The sequence below is a fragment of the Mus pahari genome, chromosome 15 (assembly GCF_900095145.1).
Source record: "Mus pahari chromosome 15, PAHARI_EIJ_v1.1, whole genome shotgun sequence".
Classification (NCBI taxonomy): domain Eukaryota; kingdom Metazoa; phylum Chordata; class Mammalia; order Rodentia; family Muridae; genus Mus; species Mus pahari.
In genome coordinates, this window is record NC_034604.1 from 47381021 (window position 1) to 47402518 (window position 21498).

Genomic DNA, 21498 nt, shown 5'->3' on the forward strand with positions numbered 1-21498 from the left:
CTGCCTTAATCTTCTGGATTCAATCACCACTGTGTCTCAAGATCTCCATACCAAGATCCAGATCAGAAACTTCTATCTCCCAGTCTCCAGATTAGGTTCACTGGTGAGCCTTCCAATTCTGGATTATAGTTCATTTCAAATATAGTCAAGTTGACAACCAGGAATAGCCACTACAGTATCCAAGCTTTTAGTTTGTTCTGTCAGGGTCATATGTAGTCTGTTGTATCTATAGATTCCCCCCCCCCCTCTGGTTACCATTGTTTGGAAAATTTTAGTTATTAGTCATTTTTCTTTTAATATAAAAATATAAAGAGGTTCATATAAGTTATCTTGTCGACATTAAATAACAAGTCTAAGTAGTTGGATAATATGTCAACCTGTATAATTTTAAGTTGTCTGCATAAAGTGGCTCATTGACCACAATTACTACTTTCTCAAAATCCCGGAATCCATTGGTCTGATTCCTTGTTTGCCTTATAATCCCACCTCCCTCTTGGTATCAGTTCTGCCAGCCAGCAGGGCTGTTTTGTGTCAGACTCACTTATTACATCTCACCCCCCACCCCTCAATCCCTGCTTGTACTTACGCTGTTATTCTATTTGCATGGTATTTTCCTCCAACTTCTTCCTGTTTAAATCACCACAAATCAGAGTCACAGACTATTTCTGATTTTTCCCACCCTGAAGTATTGACTCCTGTGTCTACTCAAATTATAGTGTTTGTTCTGTCATTCAAATAGTAATTGAATGTCTTATAACATTCTTTATTGTTCTCGTAAGTCTTTTATTATTATTTAACATTCCACATGTCTTGTTTTCTCAACTAGATTATAAACTCCCTGAGGGCAGGTATGATTTTTTTTCCATTTCTTTGTGTTTCTTCTGCGTTTAGCACAGTATTACATAGTATGTAGACATTCAGTTTATTGATGTGGTTTGATCTTAAATATATTTAATTTTAGATATTTCAAGTGAATGAGTATTTAAAATTAAAATCTAAACATCTCTTTGCTTTGTGTCATATTTGTATATTCAACTAATATCCAGTAATCTTTGGCAATTAATTGCTTTAGATTACTAACTTGGTGGGTTTTCCATAACAGGTTTTTAGTCCCAATTGGAATAGATAAAGGTAGTCTTCTGCCATAAAATTTGTTTTTATATGTATGAAATAGTTATATTAGTTTGAATAAGTTATTTGAAAGGTAAGTTACCACTTGTACATTGTATTACTAACCCAAACACAAATGAATGTGGAATTATTCACATCATTGCTTTTCTCCTAGTATAGATAGTTAAATGGACTTAATACAGTTCTTCATAAAATCAACACAGTTCCTGTTTGCTGTAAAGTTTTCATAAACATCTAAATAATTAGTTACATAAAGTCACTCTGTAGTGATAACTTAGAAGTCGTAGTCCTTTTGAGACTTGTAGGTATGTTTTTCATGTTTCATAAATTGCTATATGCTGTGATTTCCTTGATTTACTTGTTTAATTCGTGTCTAGAAGCCACAGAAGAGGTATCTTTGGACAGTCCAGAAAGAGAGCTCATCCTGTCCTCCGAGCCGTCTCCTGCGGTCACTCCTGTCACTCCCACCACACTCATTGCTCCTAGAATCGAATCAAAGAGTATCTCTGCTCCAGTCATCTTTGACAGATCCAGGGAAGAGGTATGGTGGACAGTTACACTTCTAGGTTAATATGTAAAGAGTACATTTTTGTGCCTTACCCAGTACCTCTTTCTCGTTGGTTATTCCTAATCAAAGCCTTTCAGATATTTTAGACAGAAAAACCATACTGAGAAGAAAGGCATGGTGGCACAAGTCAATAATCGCAGAGGCTGGTAGGTCACTGTTGGAAGCCAGCGTGGCTCTACAATTGAATTCTAACCCATTCTTTTTGTTGTTCTGGTTTGGTTTGACTTTTGAGACAGAATCCTTTTAACTCTGTTGCCATGTTGGCTTGAAACTCATAGTGTTCTGATTGGCTTAAAACTCATTAATAATACTCCTTTCTTAGCTTCTCTAAATAATCCACTCCATGGAACTCTACCACTTAAGGTTCTTAAATCAAAGAGTTTGCAGCTGGAGTGTAATTCAGTGGTAGAGTGCTTGCAGTATTCAATGTCAATGATTAGGTCACACTGTTTGACATTTGTGGTCTTGTGATATTAGTATGTACCTCTGAAGGCTCCTATGTTGAACAAGTGATGGGTGAAAGTACTTAACGTGGTATTGTGAGTCATTTTCTCTGATAGAGCATGTAATGAATAGTATTGACACTGAAGATTGCTATCTGGCATTTATCTATTTATATAGTGCTAAGGAGTGGCTAGTGGTTTTGGTTTTCTGTTTGTTTGTTTTATCTCTGAGCTGTATATGCAGCCCAAACTTTTATCTTTATTTCTTTTTGAGTTTCCTCAAGCTTTCATTTTTAAAAGAAAGAGGTACAGACAACTAAAGTTACATTCTCATGACTTGATAATCCTTTTCCTTTTCCTTATAAAGAATAGGATTATTAAGAAACAGCAATAGTTTTTTTTTTTTTTTTTTTGGTTTTTCGAGACAGGGTTTCTCTGTGTAGCCCTGGCTGACCTGGAACTCACTCTGTAGACCAGGCTGGCCTCGAACTCAGAAATCCACCTGCCTCTGCCTCCCGAGTGCTGGGATTAAAGGCATGCGCCACCACACCCGGCAGCAATAGTTTTTAATAAGGCAAATTTGGAGAAGAAAACAATCTTGATACAGAGGTTATTTTAAATATAAAACATTTAAAAATTATTTAACTAGTAATATATAACAGTACAACCACAATTGGTGACTATATATGAACACGTGAATAACCTTTCAAAAATAGTACAAAGGGAAAATAGTAAAATGCAAATGAGTGCTCACAAAACTGATAAAGTTAGTGAACAATATGTGCACAGTTAAGTATCAGGCAGCAGACATGTTGGCTGGGTGAAGAGGTTGTAACTGGATGCAAGCTCTAAGAGGATCTTTGGGGATGTACTAGTTGCTTGCATTTCTTCTTTGAGTTCTGGTTAGAAAGATGAGCTCATTTTATGTGAATTATTGAATTGTTCACTTAGCAATTCATACACTTTTTTTAAAAAAATCACAGTGTGCATGTACAAAAGATTAGCTTAATATCTCTATAAAAAAAGTGACTTTGAGCAGAAAGATGGTAAGGAAATATACTTTTGTTATAGCTTTATATTACTGATATTTTGGCAGATAAACACTCGGAGATTTCTTGTCTATTGTTCGTTTTTGTTTTGTTCAGTGCTGTGAATAGAATTGAGGGCCTTGTTTATGCTAGACAGGCATACTACCTCTGAGTTATACTCCCAGCTAACCTTTCTACAAACTCTTCTGTAGCAAAAGGATTTGAAACTTGTGGGGCTTTTGTTTTGTTTTGTTTTGTGTTTTTTATTTGTTTTGTTTTGTTTGAGACAGGGTTTCTCTTTTTTAGTCTTGCCTGTGCTAGAAGTCACTCTGTAGACCAGGCTAGACTGGCCTCGAACTCAGAGATCCACCTGCCTTTGCTTCCCAAGGGCTTGGGCTACCACCTCCCAGCTGAAATGCCTGTTTTAAGTTAATTTCAAAGGGGCCTCTCTGTAGTCCCATCAAGTTATTTTTCCCACTTGCTGATTTTGAAAATTGAGTTTTACAGGGCCTTGTCTTTGAGAAAAATCTGGTTTTTTAAAAGTAATTAGAGGGATTATTCTTTTTAAAGTTGCTTTTAATTATAATTTCTACAAGTAAGTTTCTATTGGTACAAGCTAAGTAGCTAGACTGGACAAATCAGTGGAGTAGGAAAGCTGAATAAAAGTAAGGCAATAAAGCATTATTAATCTAAAGGTTCAACTTATTAGCTGTGTGTGGAGCACACCTGTAATCCCAGCACACAGAATGTAGAAGCAAGAGGAACAAAAGATTTCATATTGAACCAAAACAACAACAAAAATCCACAATATTTACAAAACTGCATGTTTTTTCTTGTTAAAAGTTTTGTTGTTGTTGTTTTTCTGTACATATGAGACATTAAGACAAAAATTTCTGTTCTCCAAATGATCTTCATTATTTGAGTGTTTTCTTTGTTTACATAGTCAGCATATATGAAAGCTCCTGTTGGTTTTAAATTATTGTGACATGATCTTACTGAAAATAGTAGGGTCTGTATATCCAGAAAAAAGGTAGTAAAAACTACTCATTGGTATTATAATAGTAATATAAATCAAAATTTTAAAATTTTACATTTTTTGAGATTCATACTGAGTACTGTGCTGACTGTCCACTTGGTATTGGATCACCTGTCAGTGATCATCCTTAGGAAAAAAAATGACTGCCTGTAGCTCTTCATTTAAGGGTAGGATCTTGAGAAATTTCTCCCATCCACATTGGCATGTCAATTCGTATCATCAAGATAGTCTCTATCTGTTGCAAAAAGTAGCTTCTTCCGGGATGGGTAAGAGTCCTGCCTGTGTGTGGGTTAGGGGTGAGCATTTAGAAGACAATAGAAATGACACTGGTTAGAGAGATGACAGTAGTAGGATCTTTCCTAGACAGCTGCCAGGGCTGCACCACTCGGCAGGCATTCCCTATCAAGAGGGCCATGAGTCCACACCAACAGCTGCTGCTTACCTTCAAGATAAAGGGGATTTTTTAACACCAAAAATACACTTTTCTAGATTGAAGAAGAAGCAAATGGAGATATTTTTGATATAGAAATTGGTGTGTCAGATCCAGAAAAAGTTGGTGAGTCACTATTGTATTTTGTACTTCTTTTTCACTAGCTTCATTGTTACATCCTATAGTTTTCCACTTAAGTATATGGTTACAGTATTGCTTCTTTTTTTTTAATATTTATTTATTTATTTGTATTTTACTTTGAAGCATTTAATTTAATTAGTTAAATGCCAGGACTTACACATACTAGGCAAGCATTCTATTGCTTACCTAACCTCTGCCCAAGCATGTGGATTTCAGTGATATTCTATGGCTCTTTTCTTTATAGGTGATGGCATGAATGCTTACATGGCATATAGAGTAACAACAAAGGTAAGCTTTTTCTTCTTCAATGAAGTGTTGGCCCCTCACTCTGTGGTAGAGAGGATGTGAGCATAAATATATAGGAAGTGAGTTAATCTAGACCTGAGGGTCAGGCCTGGCTAAAGTAGATCCAAGATGAGTCATGGTAAGGTAGGAATGGGAGGGAAGAGCAGGGTGCTTCTTTCAGGTAAAAGATTTGCTTGTGTAAAAGGCCAACATCAAGCATTGTACTTTCTAGAGTTTCATCTGTAAGTGACTCATGGCTGAATTTGAGTAGCCGAGTTAGTTTTGGTGTCATTCTTAGCATGAAGGAGAACTATTATAGTATTGGACAAAAGCATGGCACTATTAGGTTTTCACTGGGACAGCTCTGTCTTAATTCAGTGTGAATTGTGAGCTTCCAAGTACAGATCAAGATCTCCAGTTGAAAGGCCACTGCGGTTTTTAAGGAATAAGTGTTGAAACAGAAAGCAAGTCCATTACAACATCTTAATTTTACAGTGGGGGTGTAGCTCAGTTGGTTAGAGTGAGTGCCTGCCTAACATGCATGAACTCCCAGGTTTACTCTCCAATATGCAGAAAAAAACAGGGAAAGTGGTACATACCTGTGATTTCAACACTTGGGAGGCAGGGGTATGGGGAACAGAAAGAAGTTCACAGTGAGATCTAAGCCAGCCTGGGGCACACAAACAACTACAACTGGGGGGGACACTGAGGAAACAGTATTGAAAATAACGGACATAAATGGCTGTTTGAGTGACATAGGTAGGAGAATCAATCAATAATGTGTGAGCAGAAGGAGTAAGGAGGACATTTATTCATGATAAAGGAACTTCGTAGTTGGAGAAAGACAAGATGGAGAAAGAGACACAATGAGGTGGCCAAAGTTTGGTTAGTTGGGGAAACATCCTTATTAAACCCTTACTATAATTTCAGGTTCTGTTGCAAGCACCTGGGCATAGCAGTAAAAAGCAGAGGAAAGTGCTGTCGCTGTGGGACTCCCACTCTTAACCCTGAAAGTTCAATGAGTTTGAGCTGAGGGAGACTTGCATCGAGCTGCCTTTTGGGAGGTCTGGGCCATGGGTAAATTGAAGAATATGTAGTTTATGATTGTGAGTTCAAAGGTATCCTAGGCTGCAGATAGATAGATAGATGGATGATAGATAGATGGATGGATGGATAGATGGATGGATGGATAGATAGATAGATAGATAGATAGATAGATAGATAGATAGATAGATAGATAGATAGCAAAGCAAAACCTTGTTTCAGAAAACTAAAAGATGGGGGGGGGGACCATTAGCAAAAGTATGGTAGGGATCAGTGTGATGGGTCAAAGACAGAATAAAAAGCAAGTATTTTCTAACCTCTTATATTACTTTTTTAAAAACTATAGACTTTAAGTTTTTGTTTTATTTTGTTTTTTTCTTTTCTTTTTGTTGTTATTTTAAATCTGTAAGCCACATTGATACTCTGATTCATTTACAAAACAGCAGATTCCACTTACAGTCATGCGCAATATTCATTTGTAAATGATTGCTTACAATTAATGTTGTGAAATACCTTTTCTTTATTTGTAGACTTCTCTTTCCATGTTCAGTAAGAGTGAATTTTCAGTCAAGAGAAGATTCAGTGACTTTCTTGGTTTGCATAGCAAATTAGCAGGCAAATATTTACATGTTGGTTACATTGTGCCTCCCGCTCCAGAAAAGAGTATAGTAGGTAAGCATAAGTCAGAATAATTACTCTTTACTGTTCCTAATTCAGTTCTAGCCCTTCCAGTTTGTGTGTCCCTTATTCATCCCAATCAGGACTCCCACCTAGAGCTGCAGATTTATATGTGCTGTGTTGATCCTGCATATCCTTAAAGAATCGCTGGGTTTGAACTCAGGTTGGTCAGGTTTGGCAGCAAGCATCTTTAAACACTAAACCATCTTACTGGCCACCATTAGTCCACTTTTAAGATTTACGTATTAAAATTTTTAGGTTATTACCAATCTGTTTAAATTCTGGGTTTTTAATCCCATTTTAATTTTATTTATATTCAAAATTATTACTCTGAAATATATTTAAAATGAATATTGCTAATCATTAATCTTATTAGGCTTGAAAAGTCATTTTATAATTAATAATTTTAAAAATTGATGTGTTCAGATGAATTTGTTATTCTTTTCCAAATCCTTGAATAAAAATCTTTTTCTGTTAGTTTTGTGATAGGGATTGAGCTCAGGGCCTTCAGCATGCTAGGTATACTACTACTAAATTACTCTCATAGACTCAGTTTTCTATTTTTTAAAAATAATAATACTGTATTATTTCAGAACTGTCTAAGATACATTTAAGATGGGTTAAATGTATCTTCTTTGGCAGTATTTGCCTAGCTTGCACAGATTCCTGGGTTTGATTCCCAGCATTGAGGAGGCAGAGACAGGAGACTCACACTCAGTCATTTGTTTTTATGCATATGTATACATGTACATATAGTCGGATAGGGTAATATAAAGCCAAATAAAAGTTTCCTCCAAAAATTGTGAATACTTAAAGGTAATTAGCAGAATAATTTTTAAACTTTTTGGACTCTAGCTAGTAGAGAAGCAATTGTGTGTTTCACAACACCATATATTATTGACAACTTTTGAATTAATATATATACTCTAAAAAATAATGGGGTCTCATATAGCTCAGATTGGCCTGAAACCCAGTGTGTTGTGGAGGATAACCCTGACCTGTTGATCCTCTTATGCCTCTAAAATGTTCAAATTACAGATGTGGACCACCATGCCCAGTTTCTTTGCTTGTTCACTTTATATATGCATTGCGTGCATTTGTTTATTATCAAAGTTCTTGCTGTCTAGCACAGGCTGGCCTCAAACTCACAATCCAACCACCTCATTCTCTCAAGTTCTGGGATTATAGCCATCTGCCACCACACTTGTGTAGATGTGCAGGTTTTTAAAGTAATATATCTAGTGAGATGGCAGATTACAAATAGGAGTTTCCTGGGAAGATGTAATTGCTATTGAAAGGAGTCTGTATTAACCTTAGTTGAGATAAAAACACAATTCTTTCTGAACTATTAGAAAAGGAAGAGCCTGGCACAAGAATGCTTTATTTTTTTTTTTAAGATTCATGTATGAGAATACACTGTAGCTGTACAGGTGCCTGTGAGCCTTCATGTGGTTGTTGGGAATTGAATTTTAGGTCCTCTGCTTGGTCCAGTCAACTCCGCTTGCTCAGGCCCAAAGATTTATTTTGTTATACATAAGTACACTGTAGCTGACTTCAGACACACCAGAAGAGGGCATCAGATCTCATTATGGGTAGATAGATGTGAGCCACCATGTGATTGCTGGGATTTGAACTCAGGACCTTCATAAGAGTAGTCAGTGTTCTTACCCGCTGAGCCATCTCACCAGCCCCGAGTGCATTTTTATATTGCTAGCACTGGGGAGCCTTAGGCAAGAGGATCATGAGGAGCAGGTCAGCCTAAGCTATACAGATGAGACCTTGGCTCTATGAGACACAGACAAAATGACCAAAACAGTCTACCTAGTTGTGACAAATGCAAGCATGCTAGCTCTGCACAGGGAAAGCATTTAATAAACTCATTGATTACATCTAACACATTTCATCATCCCATAAAGACCTTCATTGACATTCATTGACTATAATTTTTTTAAACTCTATTTTATATGTTCATATATAGGAATGGGGCCTAAGTAAATGGCTTAGCAGTTAAGAGTAGTTGCTACATTTGCAAAAAGCTGGAGTTTGCTACCCAGGACCAATATTGGCATCTTAAAACTGCCTGTAACTCCAGTTCTAGAGGATCTGATGTCCTCATCTGGCTTCTCCAACACCTATATGCATGTGTGCATAACAAAAGGCATACACAGAAGTAAATAATGAAATCTTTTTAAAAAAGAAATGTAGAAAAAGGTTAAGCAGGACATCTAGATCAGAGGTAGAATACTTACTTATCTAGCATTCATGAGGCCTTGGGTTCAAGTCCCAGGATTAGGGAGAAAATACTCTTGAAATATAAAAACATTTTTGTTCTTTTTTTATTTATTTATTATATGTGTGTACACTGTTGCTAACTTCAGGCACTCTGGAAGAGGACATCAGATTTCCTTACGGATGGTTGTGAGCCACCATGTGGTTGCTGGGATTTGAACTCAGGACCTTTGGAAGGGCAATCGGTGCTCTTAACCGCTGAGCCATCTCACCAGCCCACATTTTTGTTCTTAAAGTGTGAAATATCACAAGTTAAATTTTTATGTAAGCTTTTGTGTAAGTTCAAAACCCACAAATATAGCTCAAGGTGTGCTTTATTTACATGTTCCTACCATACATATTTATTCATTAGAATATTAACATATCATGAGACATAATTCTTCAAAATGCCTTACTCTCTCAGTAAGATCCCAGTACCAGCATAGGGTCATTACTATCAACTTAAAAAGTGTATTTTCATTCTGAAGAAATTATGATGGTCTGTTTCTTACAAATCTCATCCGACTTCTTCAAAGGTATGACCAAGGTCAAAGTAGGTAAAGAAGACTCATCATCCACTGAGTTTGTAGAAAAACGAAGAGCGGCACTGGAAAGGTAAGCTGAGTTACTGCACCATGTTGGCTATGCCTTTATTACTCTGCAGCTTTATAGTCTAACAGCATGACACCTGTTCTGTATCATGCTAGAAGCAAGGAAATGAAGGAATGAATGAATTGATGTCAGGGTTATATCATAATTACTAAAATCTCTAAAAGGTGCCTGTAGTTGTAAGAGGGAAACATGAAAATTGTGCTTGCAGGAACACTTGATAGAGTGTCTGGACCAGTCCTACAGTTCCAGTATTCATAGACTGGCAGGACTTATGTGTTGTGCTATATAGAAGGACCCAGTCTCAAAATATAAACGACAGGAAGGAGACTGGGTCTCCATGGAGAAATGCTTATATAACATTTCAGGGTCCTTGAATCATGCCCTTAGCACCGCCCTCCCCTAAATACAGCAGATATCAATTATTTAGATTCTTAGGAAGCTATGCTATATTAATCTACTGTTCTAATTATGCCATACTTACCTACTGTTTTAACAATTTATAGTTTGTCTAAATTGATTTTTTTAATTAGATTTGTTTATTTTAATGTATGTGTTTTGCCTGAATGTAAATATGTAAATGTGTACTACATGCAAGCTTGGTGCCTGTGGAGGTCAGAAGAGGGGGATTGGATCTCCTGAAATTGGAGTTACAGATGTTTGAACCACTATGTGGGTGCTGGGAACCAGACCTGGGTCCTCTCCAAGAACAACTGTAGAGTATTTGATATAAGCACTGTTAAACTGTGAAAACTGCTCATATGTGCCTTGTCATTGTGTATTTAAGTTTGACTTTAAAGAGTAGTAATGTTACTCCTTGAGTAGATTCAGTTAAAGAATAAGTATGTTCTATCTTCCTTTAGAGTACATAATTATACATGCCCTGTAGATCTCAAGGCTTGCTTTTCTTCTTTCCTTTTTGAGACAAGGTCTTACTGCGTACTCTTGGTTGGCACTGAACATAAAGATCAGCCTCTCTCTACCTACCACAGTACTGGGGTTAAAGGCAGGCTAAAAGGGTGGGAATATTCCCACTTGCTGTATCTTAACATAGAATACTTACTGTGCTGAAATGTGAAAACCAAGGCCAGACTATCAGAGAAGTACAGCGAAGCTTTTTGTTGGTTTGTTTGTTTGCTGTTTGTTTTTGAGACAGGGTTTTACTATGTAGTCCTGGCTGGTCTGGAACTCACTCTGTAGACCAAGTTGGTCTCAGATTCAGAGATCTGCCTGTCTCTTTCTTCTGAGTAGTGAAGTTAAATGAGTGAACTAAGACACTGGTTCACTGAGGCTTTACCAGTTTCTAATAGCATAGTTAATTTTGTCTGGTCTTCATTTTATCTTCTGCCTTATCAGTGACTTAGGTTGGTAACCTTTAGGATTGTAGTGTGTGTGTGTGTGTGTGTGTGTGTGTGTGTACATATCTTTGTGGTACAATTTAATTTTTAGAACTGTTTTTGAGACAACTTCTTATTTAGTAGTAAATTGTTTACATTTTAAGAACATCCCCTAGAAAAGTCAAGTTAACCATATTCCATTTTTAGAAAGCTCAAGAACACTTCTACAAGACCCACGTTCAATTCCCAGCATCTCACAACCATTGTAACTCCAATTCCAAGGGATCTGAGGTCCTTTTCTGACCTCTGTAGGTACTACAGTGTACAGACATAGAGCCTGGCAAAACACTCATAAACATAAAATGAAATACAAGTTGCTCTTCTGAAGGTCTTGAGTTCAAATCCCAGCAACCACATGGTGGCTTACAACCATCTGTAATGAGATCTGACACCCTTTTCTGGTGTCTGAAGACAGCTACAGTGTACTTACATATAACAATAAATAAATCTTTTTTAAAAGTTTAAAAATTAAAAGCTAATATTTAAGAGAGAATCTAGTTATTCAGAATTATTTAAATTGTATCAGATGTTTAAGTAAACATTGGAATTGATTGTGTTGTAAGACAAGTATTTGGTGTGTGTGTGTGTATGTGTGTTGAGACAGGGTTTCTCTGTGTAACCCTGGCTGTCCTGGAACTCACTCTAGCCTCAAACTGGAAGATCTGCTTGTCTCTGCCTCCCAAGTGCTGGCATCAAGTTGTGCACCACTATGCCCTATGAGGAAGTTTGAAACATTTTGGATGGCATGCACTTAACCAAAGATTTGTTCTGCCAAGGACTTGGGATTTGATGCTTCATTATTCTTCTAGTTAGAGTGTACCATATAGTCTATATGGTAACTTGATTCAAATTATCTTAATCTAATTTAATTAGTCCCTTAAAAGTTTCCTTTGCTTATCTGAAAATTAGTTCTTAGGTTGGCATACAAAGTGGGTATTATTATGACATTCCCATGTTGTCAAAGTTTGTTCTAATTCGTCTCCTCTTCCATATTCTTTACTGATAAACGTGACCTGTTGAATTATTGAGAGTATTAGAGTAGTGTGTAAGAGTTTATTAGGTGGGCATTTTGATTCATACCAGTAATCCTACTTGGGAGTCTGAGTGAGGCAGGAGGATTGCTATATATCTTGGATGCTAGCTTGGGCTACATTTAAAAAATAAAATGTAAAAAGCAAGCAAGTGTACCTTAATCCACACAGATGTACAGACTAAGACATGGAGAGGTATGATTCAGAATGCCTTTCCATTTGAAATCTGTCCTGCACTACAATACCTGTGTGACCTGTGCAAGAAGTAACTTCAGTGAATACTTACCTCTGATGAATCGGGTAGGATCAGTGTTCACTTCAAGCACTTAAAAGTTCATTTGCAAGACCTAGACAGATAAGATAGACTTATTAGTCCCATGCTTTCACATCAGTGAATTTGGAAGTAGATCACTCTCTAGGGTTCTCTTATTCCCCAGGAAGTTCTATTGCTTTGAAAGCTTGGACTCTCAGTCTAATGGCTAGTAATCCAAAGGCTTAACTTAGTGAAAGGCTTAACTTGTTCTCCTAGTGGGCAGGCTCCGTGATTATGTCATCCTTGGCAATTCTCCCTCCCCCGCCCCGTGCTCTGTCCCCCTCTCTCCCCCTCCCCCTCGCCCTTCCTACCTTCTTCCCTCCCTCCCTTAAATACAGCATGTATAGAATAATCCCGTTAAAACACAGCCTGGGCTGCATGAGACAGTTTCAAAAACAAACAAAACCACCCTAGAGCAGATTGCACTAGTCCCTAATCCTAATTGTATTCAATAAAACTAAAGTTCTTATAATTGACTGCAAATCCCTATCTGACCTGCACTGCTCCTTCATTTTGTTGTTACCCGTCTCTCTCATGTCTCTTTGGTCCCCACTTTGCTCTGAGCCACAGTGACCATTTTGTATGGTATCTGGGGCATTTCTAACTTTTACCCATTTATAGCTCATTATCCTTTTCAGAGTTTAAATATTCAAGTAAAGCCTGTTCTGACAACTGGCTTCATTGTACCTATCAAAATTGGCATGGAGCACATCTTGTATACTTGGTCCCATGTGCCCCATTCTTTCTTCTTTTCTCATGGGACTTGTCCTATATTATAGATTATATAATTTATGTGATTGTTGTGTTTATAGCTTAGTATCTGTCTTCTAGTACCAAATTGTAAATTCCATAAAGGAAGAGATACTAATAACCTTTGCATGCTGATAGATTCTAGGACCTAGAAATAACATGTATTCATTGCTCACCAAATGTTTGTTAAATAAACAGGTGATTGTCATCTAAGAACCAGAGTTTTTGCTTTTCTAATCTCTCATTTTGTTGACATTGAATTTAGGAGAAATTATTTTTAACTCTATTCATCTTAAGGATTTTATGCAGCTGTCTTTTTTTTTGCTTTATCTAAGCATACAAATAGAAACTAGAAAACTGGGGCTGGTGAGATGGCTCAGTGGGATGGCTTCCGAAGGTCCGGAGTTCAAATCCCAGCAACCACATGGTGGCTCATAACCATCCGTAACAAGATCTGACGCCCTCTTCTGGAGTGTCTGAAGACANCTACAGTGTACTTACATATAATAAATAAATAAATCTTTAAAAAAATTTAAAAAAAAGAAACTAGAAAACTCAAGTGATTCTTCTCAATTTATTCTGCTTAAAGCAGATCTGAGCCACCACTGGCCACCTCTTTTTACTTCTCAGCCCTTGGTAGGTTTTTAAAGGAGAATAGCAAATGTAAGGTAAGATCAGTCTGGGTTAGTAATGAGAACTTGTTTAAAGAAAAAAAGAGGAATTGTTGAAGAAAATTTAGTCTTTATCAAATCAGAACCAAGGACCAAAACCTGATTGTTTAAATCTACCAACAAGAAATATTGATAGGCAGCAGTTTCCCAATTTAGAGATAGTAGTAATTATACTTGTTGGGAAGAAAATATACATAGTGGTATAGTAATTTAATTCCAAAAATTATAACTGGAAGCATAATTCTGTCTAAAGAAACATTGTTACACAAGCTCATAGTTCATATATCCTTTTGTAACTAAATTGTCATAGTGAGATATGATAAAGTATTTACTCTTGTCTCCCTTTCAGAAAATGAGCAAAGAGCCTAGAGAGGTAGCTCAAAGGCTGAGAACTTGGGTTTGCTGTTCTTGCAGAGGACCTGGGTTTGTTCCCAGTACCTACATAGTGGCTCTCAACTGCCACTGAGTTGGGGTTTGGCTTTCATGGGCACCAGGCATGTATGTGCACATGTAGTCACGTACACATACATATAAAAATAAATACATTTAAGATTTATTTATTTCATGTATGTGAGTACACTGTCGCTGTCTTCAGACACACCAGAAGAGGGCATCAGATCCCATTACAGATGGTTGTAAACCACCATGTGGTTAATGGGAGTTGAACTCAGGTCCTCTGGAAGAGCAGTCAGTGCTCTTAACTGCTGAGCCATCTCTCCAGCCCAAAAATAAATACTTTTTAAAATGATCAAAAGCTTTGTATTTGATTCTTTAAAGTCTCTCCTCTCCCCACCCCCTGAAATAGGGTCTCATATGTAGACCTAGCTGGTCTAGAACTTTCCGAGTAGACCAGTCTAGACTCAAACTCACAGAAATCCACCTGCCTCTGCCTCCCAAAATCTGGTATTAAGTGTGTACCACCATGCTCTCTGTTCAACTATATAAAATTCTAGATAATTATAATGAGTGCAGACTAATAGATAGATTAAAGATACTTTTACTTGATTATTTTTATTCTTTTGTTGAAACACAATTTAACATGGTACTAAAATAGGATCAATTCAACTCTTGAATATAGGTATCTTCAAAGAACAGTAAAGCATCCGACATTGCTTCAGGATCCTGACTTAAGGCAGTTTTTGGAAAGCTCAGAGGTATTTCCACTTTACATTTTCTCATTCATATTAGCTATAACTAATACAAGATTAGGTATTAGGTAAATAATTAGTTCAGCGAACATAGGAAAACCATGCTTGGGGACTTTTGGTATCGGTTAACTTTTGCAAGTTATACCTTCTTTTAGTAACAGAGGATAGATGATTCCTTTTTTGAAGACTTTAAACTGGTTTTAATCAAATAGATGAGAAATAACTTTTCTGTTGATGCCTTAATTGTTATTGTTTGAGATTTTAAAAAAAGTGTGGCTTGAGTCTCAGAATTTTCTAGAAGCTCACGAGCACAGCCTTCACAGAGTGAGCACCTCCGCTCACCAGCAGCTTGTGCTCCGAGACAGGTAGCTGTGTTAGAGTCCGGCAGTTTCTTAATGTGTTTTGACAAACAGTGTTTGTTCTATCTAAATGTAAACGTGCAGAAGAAAAGCAATGGAAAGTCCATTTTTTAAGTTTTCCTTTGAGAATGTACAAGTAGTGCATTTGAGAAATTAGATCTCACTGTTGAAATGTGTGAGGGTGAAGAAAATACAGCCTCTTTTCTCTTTTCTTCTCTCTCTTCTCTTTATTTTGGGAGGGGGTCCCTTTTGTGCCCAGTTAAATCTCCAGGCTTTTAACCGGTTTGTTTGCCCTTATTTGTCATTCAATTCCAGCTGCCGAGAGCAGTTAATACGCAGGCTCTGAGTGGAGCAGGAATATTGAGGATGGTGAACAAGGCTGCCGACGCTGTCAACAAAATGACAATCAAGATGAATGAATCGGATGCAGTAAGAGCTGATTTTTCGACTTGAATAATGAAATGAATTAATGAGCCCAACAATTGCGTTTTAAAGCTGTACAAGCAGAAAATAGGATATTAATTTGCTTATTGAGTTCAGTTCTCAGCTACATCAGTTGACCACCATGGTTATATATGGCTAATTTGCTGTTCTAAAACAAGGAAGGTAGCTTGCTATTGGTAACCTAATTTACAATGGTTCGTTCGTCCTAAATTAGCTCCATTTTTCATTTTTTTTTTTCTTTCTTCTTAGTGGTTTGAAGAAAAGCAACAGCAATTTGAGAATCTTGACCAGCAACTTCGGAAACTTCATGCCAGTGTTGAAGCCTTGGTCTGTCATAGAAAAGGTTTGTTAGCCGTGTTAAAGTGGGTATTCTAAAGTGACTATGGAAAGGGAGAACAATAGTCTCGGAGGGTGATCTGCTGCCTGGGCTGCACCTGGGCAGCTGAAGCAGACCTGCCAGGAGTCTGAAGCTAGACTGTCTCAGAACAGAAAAAGAGTATTTCTTAAATATCATTTAAATTTTTCCACTGTATTTTGATCTGACTAATAACTTAAAATTAGAAAAATCGAGAGCTTATAAAACTATTTTAATTCAAATTAAAATTATTACTCATTTGGTTGAGTGCTATATAAGTATTTATATTGTGCCTCTACTTCTTGGAAACCTCTGAATTGTTTTGCTTACCTTTTTATAGTATTTAGGGGCTGGAGATGTCTTGGTAGCTCTTGTCTAACATGCAGAAGCTGGGTTTGAGCTCCAGCATCACATAAACCATGCAGTCAGGAGTTCAGGGCCATCCTCTATACAGGAAGTTCAAGGCCAGCCTAGACTAGAAACTGAAAACATAAAAAAGTACAGACCACTGTATTTGAAACTAGTTGTTGGGAATTTTGAGGATGGTGAACAAGGCTGCCGATGCTGTCAACAAAATGACAATCAAGATGAATTTCATAGGAAATTTGAGTTGAAATTTTTTTAGCCCACAAAGTTTTGGTGTTAGACTCTTGTTTGTTTGTTTTGCTTTGTTTGACTTTGGGGTGGAGTATTTTTAGAGTTCAAAACTCTTCATAATGGTTTTCTAAGATACTATCTGACATAATGCTTAATAGATTTCATTAGGGTCATGGCAACAAAACTAATTACTTGTGTGATAAATTTTTTTTTCTTTTTTCTTTTTTAGTTTTTTGAGGCAGGGTTTCTCTGTGTAGCTCTGACTGTCCTGGAACTCACTTTGTAGACAAGGCTGGCCTTGAACTCAGAAATCCGCCTGCCTCTGCCTCCCGAGTGCTGGGATTAAAGGCGTGCGCCATCACGCCCGGCAAATTTTTTTTTTTTTTTATATGCATTGGTGTTTTACCTGCATGTCTATGCAAGGGTGCAAGATGTCCCCAAACCAGAACTAATAGACATGTGAGCTGCCATGTGGGGGCTGAGAATTGAACCTGGGTCCTCTGGAAGAGCAGTCAGTGCTCTTAACCACTGGGCCATCTCTCCAGCCTCCATATGATGGTTTGTTATAACCTAATTGTTTATATTATATATCTCTTAGGAAGTGGGCTTTGGATTTTTTAAAAAAGAAAGTATATACTATACTATGCAGCAACAGAATAGTTTTCAGAAAATGTAACTTTTAGTCATTGTCAGTAGCCTTTAAAAACATGATTTTTTTCTTCATTTGAAATGTCTGAAATGGTTGTGTTAAAAATAATCTACAAATTCTTATTGGAGAATGATGTGAGTTTGAGGGCAGCCTGGACTAAATGAGTTCCAGGTTAGCTCGTGTCTCAAAAAAACAAAAACAAAAACAAAGCCTCATTTAATTCTTAGCATTATGCACAACAAATAGAAAAGGACTTAAATTGATAATAAATTGTATGTTCAAGCATACCTTTTTTCTTTCTGGGTAGAAAAGATTCTTATTAAAAAATTAAGAAGTAAAAATTTTTTAAAAATAAATAAAAATAAGATTTGAGATATTATCCTCAATGACAAATATTCAAATGCCAAAGATTATAGTATGAATTGTTTGTGATTTTTAAAAAAATTATTATTCTTATTTTTATGTACTTCTGTCTTCCACTGTGTGGGTTTGCAAACTTAGGCTCTCCAGAACACCATTATAAACTTTTAACCTCAGAGCCATCTCTCCAGCCCTATTCATTTTTATGTTTATTCTTCCTATATTAGAAATACATTTACATATTCAACAGAATGCAGAAGACAATAAATGAGTACTTTGGTGTGAAAAGGAAAGGCAGGTTATTGAATTATTCAGACACAGTTCACAATCTGAAGATACAGTCTGTGATTCTATTTTGGTGGGGCTATGCTGGGACTGAATGTAAACACAGGCCACTCCACACAGCAGTGGTGCTTCTGAGCTTCTATGCCCAAAGCAGTTTATTGACTGTTTCATATCAATTTAAAATAATTCACAAATTTACATTTTAATTCATAAATAAAATTTAGAGAGATGTGTATAGTGTTAAATTTTTACTACAAATATTAAATGCTTTTTTTTTTTTAATCTTTTTTAATTTCAGAACTTTCAGCCAACACAGCCGCCTTTGCTAAGAGTGCTGCCATGCTAGGTAATTCTGAGGACCACACTGCGCTCTCTAGAGCTTTGTCTCAGCTGGCAGAGGTTGAGGAGAAGATAGACCAGTTACATCAAGAACAAGCTTTTGCCGACTTTTACATGTTCTCAGAACTTCTTAGTGACTACATTCGTCTCATTGCTGCAGTGAAAGTAAGCCCTATTCTACAAGTCTTCTCACATTCTTGTTACTTAAGCCATTTGCTTTAGAAGTAATTTAGACTAAACATGATAGGAATTGCCTGTAACACTACTACCTGGCTAGCAGATGCAGGAGGGTCACATACATGTTCAGAACTAGCCTGGTCCACATAGTAAATTCTAGGCCAGTCAGGATTACACATCAACGCACACATGCACACACACAATCACACTCTTTCGGTTTTCTATTAGATATCTACATTTAAGTGTGCAAATCTTATACTGTACTACTACATAAAAATGACTTCAAAATGAGTACTTATAACAACATTTTCTTCTCTTAGTTCATGGATAGTACAATAAACAGTTCTTAAGTCTAAGGAATGTCAAATGAGAAGTGAAGAATACACATTTATTTATGTATCTGTTCGTGAGTTGGCATGTATTTACTTATCCCAGCAGTAGCTGAAGCTGCCTACCAGCTCTAGTCTCTTAGTAAGAAATGGGGTAAAGCTTGTTGTCTTTAGCACGAATTTGGGCAATGAAAGAATTTTCTGTCTATATTACTCAAGTGTGTAGCCACATATTTATTAAATGAAATGAGGCTGAATTAGGCCATGATTATATTATACAATGAGACTATTAAATTTTAAATAAGCCTATTTCTGAATAGTTAAGGAATCTAGTTCAGCATTTGTACTCTCCAACTGAGCTGTCAGTTGGTCAACATTTTTCTGAGAGTATTTTGTGATGTTACAATGTCTTTGAGTTATAGTTATTGATGAAAGTCATAATGAAGGGGATTCAGCTATTTATACTCTGCTTTTCCTTGGATTCAAACATTTTAGAAAGCTGTTGAAATCATCATCTTCTTGTGCAAACTGATATACTGCCTATTTATTGATGTTTTATGAGCTATCTCTAGAGAGGACTCAGTACTTCCAAATGGTATTTTCTTAGACTTGACAAAAACTTAACAACTTTGTATACTCTTGTATGTAACTCCTTATGCTTCTGGTGAGTTTTTTATTTTGGTTATAGCTGTTACCGTTTATAGTGCATACCTTATCGTATTTAGGCAGCTTTTATTTTTAACCTCATCCTGGCCTGGTTTTCAAGGCTGGATATCTTTCATTGTTGTTTGTGGGAGTATTGTGTAGCTAAGCCTGGCCAGAGCTCCTGACTCTTCAGTCTCCACCCAAGCATCCAGATTACAAGCGTGCACCACCAGATACCGGTTCCTATTTCTGTCTGATCGTCTGTTAATAGTCTCTAGAAAGACATGAGAGCTGTTATTTAAAACAAACATATAAACAAAAACAAACAAAACCCAGGGAGCTTAGTTCCGCAACTAAGAATACTTGTGCTCCTGTAGAGAAGCTGACTTCAATTCTAGCAGTACACTACCTCACACTGGCTCGCATCCAGTTCCAAGGATCAGATGGCCTCTTCTGGCCTCCGCAGATGCTCTTTCACATGTACACAGACACAGAAGTAAAAATAAATTAAAACAAAACAAAAATGCATAAGAAAATAAACCAGTGGGTCAAAAAGGGAAGTTGACAATGTCTGAGCACAGGTAGAAAAGAGCTACCCAGGAAAGACCTCCATGGCAGGGATAGCCTCCTTGTGCTGATCCCTCAAGAAAAAGCTTTCATCACACTGTCTCAAACCTTTTGTTAGGTGTCTACATTGCTTGAAATTAGTTATGTCCATGTTTTCCAAAATATCCTAAAGAATAAATACTAGCATCAAAAAATGTGCCACAATCAACTGAGCTTGGAAAGAATAATTAACCTTGTTTAATCTAGAGACACCTACATTTATATGAAACACCTTTTTTTTCATACAAAAAATTTTGTTTCACTTAATATATCAATATTTGTTGAGAACTGTTGAAGATCAATTGTCTTAAGAGAGAGTTACAGAGCTGTGGTCAGGTTTTGTGAAGGCAGACAAAGCTCTTGAGATTGATCAGGCCAGCTGCTTGAACACAGGAGGTAGGAGTCATAGAAGCTATAAAAAGCAAGAGTTAGACACACAGGACAATTCAAACAACCAAAAGGACACATTTCCACTCCAGTCTGCTAGGATTCTTCATCAGAGACTAGCAGTGCATGTATGTGACACTGATTTTGATCCCCATCCCTGCCTGTTTTGTCCTTTGTCAATATACCTCACAGGTTCCTCCCTTTCTCAGAGGAGGACACAGTGCTACACCTGCATCTTACCCTCAGTCCACTTTAGAGCTTTCTCCGTTCAACATTCATAGATAGGTCACTTTATTTACTTTTGGGTTTTGAGTTAGTGACCTTGACCTTGAAAGCCTTCTGTTGTGAATAGAGATGTGTGCCATTACGTCCGCTTACATAATGCTGGGAAGAAAACCCATGCTTATTCAAGCAATTCAAGCTTCATTTTATAAAGTATTTTGACAATAGCTATTTTGATGTAAAATTTCTCGAAGTCAAATTATTGTAGATATGAAATTCAATTTTATTTTATACTACTACTACTATATGTTCCTTTTTATCAGCCTAATGATGGCTTTTGTGTTTATAGTCCAGTTGCTATCTTCCTCCCCTCCCTTTTCTTTGTTTCTCTTTTTCATTTTTTTAAAAATTGATTTATTTTTATTTTTTATATGTATGAGTGTTTTACTCATATGTATTCATGTTTACCAGGTGCTTGCCTGGTGCCTGATGTCTGTGGGGTCAGAAGAGAACATTAGATGCCCTAAAACTGGAGTAGCAGACACAGTTATGAGCCACTGTGTAGGTGTTGGGAACCAAATTCAGGTCCTTTGCTAAAGCAGCAAAGTCTTAAACCCTGTGCCATCTCTAGGTCCTGTTTTTTTTTCACTTTTTTGTTTGTTCATTTGTTTTTGGTTTGGTTTGGTTTGGTTTGGTTTGGTTTGGTTTGGTTTGGTTTGGTTTGGTTTGGTTTGGTTTGGTTTTTCGAGACAGGGTTTCTCTGTGTAGCCTTG

The 21498-nt window shown here is 36.9% G+C and overlaps 1 protein-coding gene across 2 annotated transcripts in view; it reads left to right on the top strand.

The window, feature by feature from the left end:
- Snx2 (sorting nexin 2) overlaps positions 1-21498 on the top strand; it is a 43336-nt gene that overhangs the window by 15157 nt on the left and 6681 nt on the right. For both annotated transcript variants that reach the window (XM_021214165.2, XM_021214166.2), the window contains exons 3-11: positions 1509-1672; positions 4696-4762; positions 5022-5065; positions 6637-6778; positions 9589-9667; positions 14902-14977; positions 15646-15759; positions 16024-16117; positions 18319-18524. In XM_021214165.2, the coding sequence (XP_021069824.1) occupies positions 1509-1672; positions 4696-4762; positions 5022-5065; positions 6637-6778; positions 9589-9667; positions 14902-14977; positions 15646-15759; positions 16024-16117; positions 18319-18524 (986 nt within the window). The remainder of the gene's footprint in view (positions 1-1508; positions 1673-4695; positions 4763-5021; positions 5066-6636; positions 6779-9588; positions 9668-14901; positions 14978-15645; positions 15760-16023; positions 16118-18318; positions 18525-21498) is intronic.